Source organism: Anopheles coluzzii, chromosome 2 (genome assembly GCF_943734685.1).
Source record: "Anopheles coluzzii chromosome 2, AcolN3, whole genome shotgun sequence".
NCBI lineage: Eukaryota > Metazoa > Arthropoda > Insecta > Diptera > Culicidae > Anopheles > Anopheles coluzzii.
In genome coordinates, this window is record NC_064670.1 from 92,891,946 (window position 1) to 92,903,199 (window position 11,254).

Consider the following 11,254-nt stretch of genomic DNA (forward strand, 5'->3'; position numbering starts at 1 on the left):
CTTTTTGGGGGCAACTGATTCATTTGAGAGAGAAAGAGAGAATGTGTGTATCTGTTTTGTGAAAATAAAGCTGCTGTATGTAATGTTGGAATTCCTTGCAATGCAAATAAGCAATGAAAAGCTGGTGGAAATCTAATCTCAAACTAGGAAAGCCTGCTGATGTGCAGTAGAACTCGGGGAAGATAAATCATGTTCTAAATCGAGCGCTGATTTAACTCGCGCAATTTTATAGTTCCCCTGTGTGTGTGGTTGTGCATAAAGCATAGAAGGAGAGAGCAAAACAGATGGAGGATGAGAGAGAGAGAGAGAGAAATGTGTGCCAAAAAAGAAATGTGTCAAAGATAAAAATCCACGCCCGCCATTTACGTCACTTTCACCCACGTCGAGTGCGGTAACGATCCAGACCAATCTAGTGTCTTCAAAAGCAGTTTTTCTCCTTTTTTCATTGACCATTACTTCTTCATTGTACATTCATTGCAAACATTAATTTTATTCGCAATTCCTTAAAACATTCCCGCACTCGATCGTCAAGCACTGTCGGGGTGCGATCGCTTGTAGGTCCTTTCCGTTAGGTTTGGTGGGGGGGGGGGGGGAGGGGGAATTTTACTTTTCCTCAAACTTATCACAATTACGCGTACACAAAAAAAATAAGAAGGAAAAACAACCAGAACGCAACCGATTCGCATACACGACAGCTTTAATTACACACACGTCCGCCTGACACAGGCGGCACAACACGGAACGGGATTTTATTTATAACAACCAACGCCGCCATCCAACCGGCAACAAGTCCACAACACCAACCGCTGCTGACCACTGAAACTACACTGAGGTTGAGCGAACCCCGGTCAGGACGTGGCGAAAGTCGTAGCACGGAAACAGGAAGCGTGTTGAGGCGTGTGTGTCTATTCCTTTATCACTTTTTCGTCCGCGGTAGTGGGGTTTTCGTTGGCGTTTGACAAAACTTGGAAGATAAACAAATGTGTTGGGGGGGAAAAAACTGCACGCTCTAAATCATTCAACCGACGGGGACACCATAAATTTGGTCGGGACTATGTCGTATAGGGAGAGTAAAGTTAGACAGAGCTCTTGGAGATGCTGTTTGCGTCAGCAGCAGCACGGTTTGCTAAACCAAAAGTTGAAGATAAATATTGCTATTAGATGATTGCAAAACATTCGTCAAGATCAATACCATCAGGACAAATATTTGCAGTGCTGGTTCAAATGTATATATTTTTTTGTTTCTGCTCAAAATATTAACACTTTGACCGCCGGCCTGACGTCACAGTTTGCGAGTGAGCACATAGCGCATGACAAGAGAGCGATGAGAGCGACAATTGTTCGTGCGACTATTATCACTCTTTTGTTTCATTTCGATAAGCGGCGTAGCACATGTGTTTCTCGTTCTCTCTTTCCTACCTCATTCGTTATCAAGAGAATTGGTGAGCGTCAGATACAGAGCTGAGCGGTGAACAAAGCCGTCGTGCGATTTCATATGACGCGGCGCTTAAAGTGTTAAAAATAATGAGTAGCTGTTTGAAATTCTGTAAAATACCAGGCGTCTCCATATACCTTTTTCATTTTTCATATCAACTTATCTGCTATAATTGAGGGTCTACATAAAAATGAACCAATAAGATTTATGTCAAACGTTGTTTTGTATGTTTTTAAAGCTATTTAATCGCTTAAATTATATATACTTCAGTGCAAAGTTGTTACACTCGTATATGTATGAAACACCAGGCGTTTCCATTATTTTAAAAAAGTCTGTAAAATTAAGAATATTGATAGATATAATAATTTCTAGTGATACTTTTCTGCTTGACTTTGATTATTTATTCTTTCAAACCAGTCCAAATAGGTTCATTTTCAATATTTCCCCAAGATGAATCGGTAAACCTTGTTTATTCTCAAATTTGATGTGCTGACATTGCTCTACTTAATGATTCCGTTAAAGGTCACTCTTTTCTATCTAGCCTTTTCATCATCATCGCCAGAGCTAGATCTTCACTACCCAAAAACAGAAAAGTGTGGGATCGGAACTATCTCAAGTGTTCTCATCATTCCATGGGGTGAAATAAACTCTGGCACGCTCACGAAATCAACCGTGAGCGGATAAAAGCTGTGTCTGTATACGACTATTACCTCATCCTTCACCCATCTTTTTGGCTGTCTGAAAATTGCTGTATTTGTTTGGCGACTGATCAACATCCATCCCACGGCATTTACCTGTGCGTTACTGCAACCCCCACATGAGTAATGCAGCAACGGGTGGACGTGCCCCCGCAAAATAGTCTGATCTGTTGCGAGTGTTTTTTGTTTTTAGTTTCATCCTCCTTCTAGTTGCTAAAACCATCCGATGTCGCCTTTCGTAGGTCATCACGGGTAGTGTGGGCGGGCACGACCGTCGTGCTCATCGGTTGCCGCTGAAAGGTCGCAATCCGCGGTGAAATGTTTTGAATTATTATTTCATTTTCGCCCAGTCGGTTTGGGGTAGCCCTTTCCAGATGTTCCGCCGAGTGGGTGGTTTTAGCCGTGAAACACATGCTGCGGTGAAGTGCGGCAGGGTGGACAACCTTGGCCTCTATCCGCGTGCTATCCAACCACCAACTTTTTCTTTGGAGACAGTTTGCTTGTTTTGTTGAGAATTATTTTAAAAATCTTATTTTTGGAAATTTTTACGATCGGAGGTTTGCTTTTGCGAAGACATCAGGCAGCTCTCGTCTTTACCGTCTACCAAGCGATTAATGATGGAAAATGATTAAAAATAGTCACGCGCAGTGCGAAACCGACCGATACGATCGATTTGTTTTCCTTCAAAATAGTGAAGAAAAAAACACAGACGCATTCATTCCCATTCCATTTTATCGTGTGAACTATTTTTAATACCGCTGTTAGCTCCAAACATGTTCTACTTCCCACGAACTGACGGACTCTAACTTCGACCGGCTTGGTCAGTCGATCACCATTTCGAATGACAATCTGGTGAGAATTTATTGGTGAGAAGACTGTTGTGACTAACCTTACCCATCTCCCTCCTCAACTGCACTGTTTAGGGCAATTCGAGTGTGCAGCAAAGTAGGGAGCAGAAAGATGGTCGAATTTTAGTGACGAAAACGACTAGTGTAACGCGGTGATTTTACGAGTCTATTTTAAGTGACGACGTTTCTGTTGGTGGAATGCAAATAATTCGCCCTTAGTGTTAAGAGTGTCAGTGAAATTTTCGTGACCAAGTTAATGAAAGATCGATTTCCTTTCGTTTTTGTTTTCTCTTCTTTTCTCTCTCTCTTCTCTTTTGTGTGTGTGTGTGTGTGTGTTGCGTGTCTGTGTTTGTGCGTGATTTGTGTCATCCTCGCAGGAGCTATCGGCGAACATCGACGACGATAAAAGTCTCACCGAGCATCTGAAGCTTCCGATCCAGCGTATCAACGATTACAAACTACTCTTCAAGGTAAGCCCTGGCTCTGAGCCGGTGAGCGAGATCACAGGTGCAACCACACCGGATGTGATCGTACAAGACAGCACATGAAAAGGAGAACCACCATAACACACATCTAGAACCAATATCGATCACCACTACTCGAGAATTCCATCCAAACCACCACCACCACCACCATTCTCTCATCCTAACCTACACCGCTACTAATCAGCTGAGCTAAACATGGCCGCATGAAGACGAAAAGGTATTGCGCTCACAGTACTAACACCGAGTCAAACTTCAATCTGGTCAAAACGAAACACATGCTTTTATATGTGTGTTTTATTAGAGAAAAGGTGCTCTGTATGCTTCTTGCTTTTTTGGAGCATCAAATGGCCTTCACTTCTTTTCGGGGGAGAAAAAATAAACATTAACCTTCACCACAGCACATACAGCACAGGCGCAAAGTCGATCGAGCTGCGATCGACCTAACCAAATAGTGGGAAACGAAAAAAAAACACACACACATAAACAAACAAACAGACAAACACAGCACAACGCAGTTCCTCACAGAGCTAAATTTAGTAGCAAACTCCAGGGTGGAAAACACATAAACTACGCGGGAACTGGTTACATCGCCGCCTTTTCAGTTCATGTTGTCCGGTTTTAAAAGCAGGAAGTACGTTGCAAAATGCACTGACCTATCCAGTAGAGCTTTGGGAGAGATTTATATACCTTTATACATTAAAACCATTTTCCATTCAATTCCGTTCGTTTGCTGGGACGGGTTGTTATTATTAGCAGCCACAGTTCATCGGGCATTAATTATTTCAACGGCCGATGATGTTTGGTATTTTGGGTGATACGTTGCAAACCGACATTGTTTTTTTCTATTCCCGGCTCAATGACGCAATGGTAATACAGCTGGTACTACCTTTTAACACGTTCTGTACTTACGTGTTCGACACACGGCGGTGAGCGTACTGTGGCAGACAAATGATGATGGATTGAGATCAGGCTAACGAGGTTTTCTTTTGACCGTGTGTGTCTTTCATCGTTTGTGCTCGGTGACTCAGTGTCACTGGGGGGATGATGCAATTGGTGATCGGTGCTTTTAAAAATACGTATTTGTTTAATAACACTTTCACAAGAGAGGTGCAAAACAGAAAAACTCATAAATCACAAATAATTCAAAAATTCATTCCACCAAGAACGCTAAGGATTACAACGTTGGTATTTGAAGTTCAAATTTTGATTAAACGAAGAGGGTAACAGATTCTGTCTTTTAAAAAATTATGCTCCTAAAAATGATACATAAAGTAACTAAAGTAACGATACACGAAGAAACATTACACAAGCAAATCATGGGGTTAAAAACAACATTTGCCAACTCTGCTCAAAAAAGGCAATTTCAACACGATCAAGACACCAACACCCTCTTGCGGGAAACTATTTACTCACCTTGATGTTCGTTCATCTTGCAAAACTCCGTTGCTCACTTCCGTCCGCACAACGCAGGAACTGCTCAAGTACTCGACCGCACTCGGCGAAAATGTGCTCGACATCCAGAAGGCGCTCGAGCTGATGCTCTCGGTGCCGAGCCGGGCGGCGAACAACAAATTTCTCGAAGCGATCGAAGGATTCCGAGGTAGGCAAATGTGCGGAAAGCACAAGCGAAAGCAAAGCGTAGTACGCGGCCGTGTATATACAAACTGTTTTCCCTGTTTCCTTCCCGGGCCGTCAACACACCTACACACACACACACACGATAGGCAACCTGCAGAAGCTGGGCCGCGTGCTCGCCCACGAGTACTTTGGCGTGCGGGACCGGGAGAACAAGATCAAGGAGCGCTACCTGTTCCTGTTCAAGTCGCGCATCCTCGTCACGAAAGTGAAGCGCCTGTCGGACGATCGGTCGATCTTCATCCTGAAGGACATCGTGCGCCTGCCGGACTGCGAGCTGCGGGACATCGATACGCGCGCGTTCGAGCTGGTGCCGAAGGGCAAGGGCTCCGATCCGGTCCATCTGATCGCCTACTCGGAGGAGGCGAAGCAGCGCTGGATCTACGAGATCAGCGAGTACGCCAACAACGCGGTCGCGCTGCAGGAACACTCGAACGACGATCTGCGGCTCGATCCGACGCAAACCAACATCGACGACAGCATCATCAAGCTGCCGCAGCGCATCGAGGCGCACAAGACGGACGAAAACATCAAACCGTCCGACATTGCGGACAGCTACGTGGTGTTCAAGCACAAGACGAGCCGGGACGAATCGCACCAGGCGCTGCAGAAGATCCAGTACCTGCAGCAGCAGCAGCAGCAGCATCTGCCCCAGCAGCTCGGCGAGTCGGCAGAGGCGGCAGTGGTGGTGGAGGAGGAGGAGGAAAAGTCCGCCTCGGTCCAGGAACGGTTGGCCGCGTTCGAGGTGAAGAAGTCGGCGAAGAAGTTGGACCTCACGCACACCAAGCAGCAGGAAGCGATCGCCGTAGCGTCGAGCGTGCTGCAGTCGGAAACGAAGACAGCTTCGTCCTCCTCATCATCCGTGTCCGTTACTTCCTCGTCCGTGTCCGTGAAGGAGGAGCAACACGAACGATCGGTTGCCGTGAAACGACAACAGGAGGTGCAGCTGGAAAGCTCGGTCACGAAGAGCAGCAAGTCGGAGAGCAAGACGGTGTCGTCTGTGTCGTGCTCCACCAGCAACTCCAGCATCAGCTCGTCCCAGGAATCGTCGCTCGCTGAAACTCAGCAAACGCAGCAGCAGCTGCTCGAGCAGCAGAACAAAATCAAGCAGATCGAGTCGAAGTACGCCGCGCTCAAGCAGAAGCAGCTCGAGCAGAAGTCGGAAATTGTCGATGCCAAGTTCCAGATCGTCGAGACCAAGTTTGCCGCACTCAAGCAGAAGCAGGAACTGTTGCTGCAGGAGCAACATCAGCAGCAGGTAACTACCTCCACTACTGGCAGTGCCGTTGTAGCCCAACAGCAGCAGCAGCAGCAAGTTGAGGCGGTTTCGAAGATCCAGCAGATCGAATCGAAGTACGCGGCTCAGAAGCAGGAGGAAGCCGTTTCAAAGATTCAGCAGATCGAATCCAAATACGCCGCTCGCAAATCATCGCTCACGGGAGTGACTGTGGAAGAGTCGGTCAAGCTACAGCAAACAACTGCTTCGGTGCAACAAGAACAGCAACAAAAAACCGTTGTCTCCACCGTTGCGGTGGAAAAGGCACCGGAAGAGCCGCTCTCGAAGCTCCAGCAGCTTGAGTCCAAGTACACTGCCCACATCCAGCAGGCAAAGGAACTGGTAAAGGAATCGATTGAAGCGACGATTAAGAGCGAAGCTGAACCAAAACCAGAACCAACGTCTGCTGACTCACCGCAAACGGAATCGCTTTCGAAGATACAGCAGATCGAATCGAAGTATGCCGCCCTCAAGGCACGCCAGCAGCAGCAACTGCAGGAGATTAAGGCGGCCGAAGTGACGACGGAAACGACCGTTACCGTAGCGCAGCAGCAGCAAACCCAAACGCCATCTGCCGAAGAACCTCAGTCGAAGATCGCCCAGATCGAGGCAAAGTACGCGTTCAAGCGTCAACAATCGCTGAGCGTTGATGAGTCGCTTAACTCGAAGCTCCCCGTTCCGGTGAAGAAGGAAGCGGAGGTACAATCCACCGTGAAGGTTGCAAAGCAAGAGACAACAACCACCAAGACTGAACAGGTTACGAAAACTTCGGAAGTAAAAGCTGCTGAAATTAAGAGTGCAGAAGCTGTTAAAGTTCAGGAGACGGTGAAAGTTGAGCAGAAAGAAGTGAAGGAGTCGAAAAAGAAGATCCCTGAACCGATTAAACTTACGGAACAGGCAACGAAGACTGCAGGCGATAAGGGACCGGACTCGCCCAAGAAGGGTAAAACACCGAAGACTCCGAAATCTCCATCGCCCAAGAAGGAGGCTGTTCCGTTTAAACCAAAGTCGGAAGAACCTAAAAAGACCGTTGAACCGGCTAAGACTGTGCCAGCGAAGCCAACGGAACCGACCAAGCAGGAGAAATCGGTTGAGGCAACGAAGCCTGCTGAACCGGTAAAGGTTGACAAACCGGTAGAACAATCGAAGCCTGCCGAAGTGGTTAAGACCTCCAAGCCTGTTGAATCGCCAAAGCCAGTTGAAACTCCGAAGCCTGCAGAGCCAGTTAAGACTGTAAAGCCTGCAGAATCAGCTAAGCCCGTTGAACCGGTTAAGACTGCAAAGTCTTCGGAGGAACCGAAGAAGCCAGTTGAACCAGCGAAGACTGTGAAGCCTGTCGAGTCTCCCAAGGCAGCTGAACCGGTAAAGGTTGAGAAACCTGCTGAGTCGGCAAAGCCTGTTGAACCGGTTAAGACTACTAAGACTCCGGAGCCGACGAAACCATCTGAACCGGTAAAACCAGCTGAGCCGGTGAAGGTTGAGAAACCTGCAGAACCGGCAAAGCCTGTTGAACCGGCGAAGCCTGTTGAACCGGTTAAGACTACTAAGACACCGGAGCCCACGAAACCAGCTGAACCGGCAAAGCCTGTCAAGCCAGCAGAGCCTGTCAAAGTTGAGAAACCATCTGAACCAGCCAAGACCGCGAAACCTGCCGAGCCTGCAAAGCCTGCTGAACCTGCAAAGCCTTCTCCTCCATCGAAGATTCCTGAGCCTACCAAACCTTCGAAGCCTGCAGAACCAATCGCTAAACCTGTGGAACAAGTGAAGGCCACGCCTGAACCTCCCAAGAAGGTAGCGTCCGAACCGGTTAAGGTTGAGGCACCTAAAGCCACCCAACCGACTAAGGCCCCAGAACCTGTGAAAGCTCCCGAACCGACGAAACCAACTGAAACGCCGAAACCCGTTCAGGAACCTGCTAAACCTGCTGAACCAACAAAACCACTGGCCAATAAACCGGCGGAGTCACCTAAAGTAGCGGAACCTGCCAAGGTCGAAGAACAACCAGCTCGCCGTCCCGATTCACCCAAGTCGGCCAAGAAAGCATCCTCGCCGAAGAAGACATCTCCGCCGAAGGAACCGAAGAAGGTGCCGGAACCGGTTGTGCCGAAACCGGTGGAAAAGAAGACTGAATCCGTGAAGGTACAGGAACAGCAGAAGACTGAAACGACGACCGCAACCGTTCAGAAGGCTAGTGAGAGTGTCAAACAGGTAGAGACCGTTACAACTCGCAAAGGTAAGTGGGCCAAGTCTTTGAAACTCTTTTCCTTTCAAACTGTTTCTTTTTGCGCTACTCGCTGGCTTTACTCATCCATTCATTCAACTCACCTCTCACATCATTCATTTCAAAATTTCATCTCGATACACACATTCATGAGAGTCAAGGGAGGATGATCACGGTGTATATTTTAACATCATGAACAATATTTTTCTTCTATAAAAACTTGTCCAAATGTTACGCTTCTTTGTGGATACCGCACGTGCAACAGGTCGTACTACACCTGCGGCGGTGTCCGAGGACGTGTCCCCGGTCGAGGGTGCCGTCGAGCAGAAGTCGCGCGAGGAAGCGCTCAACCGCAAGCTAGAGGAAATATACGCCCGCGAAAAGGCGACCCTAGCCGAGGCGAAGCGTATCCGTGAGCTGGAGGAGCAGGAAATACGGCGCAAGTTTGAGCAGCGTTCGATCCGCGAGATCCAACAGATCAAGGAGACGGCTACGGAATTTCTGCAGCAAATTGCTGCCACCCGTAATCTCGTCCAGTCGGTGCTGGAAACGAGTACCGAGCCGAGGGTTCCGCAAGTGACCAAAGCAGCGACAAGTGCGGCCGCATCCGGTGGAGAAGGAAACAACTCCCAACCGAGCTCCGGAGCCGGACAGGAAGGATCGTCCGATCAATCAGCTCAAGAAGCGGGTAGTGGTGGTGATCAGGGTGCAGCACCCAACCAATCGGAGCAATCCGCTGGCGAACAGGGTGGTTCTGCCGGCAGTAACAACGGCAACGACGGTAACGGCGATCGTGAGGACAAAAAGCGTACACCTCCGCCACTGCAGCTGCCTACCTTCTTCGATCCACCGCCACCACCGGTCTATCAGGCGACGATCGAGGTGTTCATCAAGAAGGAGCGTCCACCGCCACCGCCACCACCAAAGATTACGCGCAAACTTGTAGTTAACACCGACGAGCTAGAGCGCAAAACGCAAGCCTTCTTCGACGGGGAGATCAACGAACCCGATCCAGACTTTTCCATTGCGGCGGCACACCGCAAGCTCAAGGGCATCAAGAACATCTGCAAGAAGGCGGACGAAACCGTGCTGTACGCGGAGGACACGATCGTGAAGGCGGAACAGGGCGAGTTCGACAGTATCGTGATCCCCGAGCCGGAGGAAGACAAGCGACCGCGCGAACCGGTGTACGAGTACCAGTACACGGTTGAGGATCCGGTAACGGGAGCGCGCGTCTGCACGGCCGACCCGAACCTGGTGCTGATCGAGAAGGAGCTAAGGATGGAGGACCATTACGGTTCGGCGCACTCGCGCTACTCATCGTCGCGGTTGTCCTCGCGCAGGAGTCACACCTCGGAAGGTATACAAACATTCGCTGTGGGGTCCTTCATGGGAAACCACGAGACCATGTTGTAACCGTGTTTGTTCGTGATCGTGTTGGATGTCTGTGTATCTCTCTCACTGTCGTAACCAGCACTGCGCCGTGCGCCTTCAATGTAGTGTGCCTTAGTGATCTTGCAAACTCAAAAATCCAAAATTATTACCCAGCAATTGTTTCTCGCGATCGGTCGAGCGATTGATGGACCATCAACTGGCGTATGCGTATGTCTAATGTGCTCGTCTTCGTTGTCACTAATGGTAACTGGTCGACGTTGCAAATGAACATCGTTGTTGTGTCTATTTACGAAGCTGTTCATCCAATGTGTTTGTATGCGTGTTTGTGTGGGAATTACTTGATCTAATCCGATTACTAACCGATCACTTCATCACACAACTCATGTGCTGATCCATCATCTCTGACCAAAGGCTCTAAAGCAAACTGTCCTTCTCTGTTTCCTGTGTACTGTTGTGATGCAATTCGTGACGACTCTTTCTCTAATGGAATGCTTTCTCTATTTAATTTCTATTCTCTTTCCTCGATACAAACACACACACCCACACACAATCAAACGTCGTATGACACATAACAAACTGCCTAATGGTTGGCTTATTCTTGATACTCGTACATATCCCTGTCGAACTACAAAAACCCACAAAATCACCAACTTCCAACTTCGATCTTACGATCTCCAATTTTACATGGCTCTACCTACCATCACCACCACCTGCCTTCTGTCTCTTTTTCACTCGCATTCCCGAAACCGACATATCCGCCACTCACATCTAGCTCAAGAGAAAGAACTAGCTGCGATAGAGACGCGCCACGTGTCCAAGATGTCGACGACCAACACGAAGAAGATCCGCGTACCGACCAACATACGGCCGCACTTCATCAAACCGATCCGTGGTCTCACGGTGGAGCGTAAGTGTTCATTCCAGTTGCCCCATTTTGTCCACGTTTTCTGTACTATCTCCAGTGACAGAGAGATAGAGACACACGGTTATCATCATCTCTATCTGTCTCCGATCATCATCATTTCTGTTTGTGCGGTTTCTCCACACGCGGGACAGAGTGTGAAACTGCGGTACTCCTTCCAACCAAAGTACAACAAAAGTACAAGATTGCTTTACGCTTTCAGTGTAGTATCGAGTCCCTCTTGTCCCTTATTGCTTACATAACTCATAGGTCAAACGTGAGACTACACAAAACCCATGCCTTGAGCAACAGTCCCCTTTTAGGAAAGGCTTCCAATTCGTATTGCTTACTGTAGATACA

At 48.2% G+C, this 11,254-nt stretch overlaps 1 protein-coding gene across 8 annotated transcripts in view; it reads left to right on the forward strand.

Moving 5' to 3' along the window:
• Nucleotides 1-11,254, forward strand: part of LOC120948896 (obscurin) — a 70,211-nt gene that overhangs the window by 42,464 nt on the left and 16,493 nt on the right. For 5 of the 8 annotated variants that reach the window (XM_040365737.2, XM_040365740.2, XM_040365742.2 and 2 more), the window contains 5 exons: nt 3,359-3,451; nt 4,937-5,066; nt 5,191-8,610; nt 8,864-9,958; nt 10,766-10,900. In XM_040365737.2, the coding sequence (XP_040221671.2) occupies nt 3,359-3,451; nt 4,937-5,066; nt 5,191-8,610; nt 8,864-9,958; nt 10,766-10,900 (4,873 nt within the window). Of the gene's footprint in view, nt 1-3,358; nt 3,452-4,936; nt 5,067-5,190; nt 8,611-8,863; nt 9,959-10,765; nt 10,901-11,254 lie in introns of those variants that run through there. The other 3 variants (XM_040365738.2, XM_040365743.2, XM_040365744.2) reach the window with 3 other exon arrangements.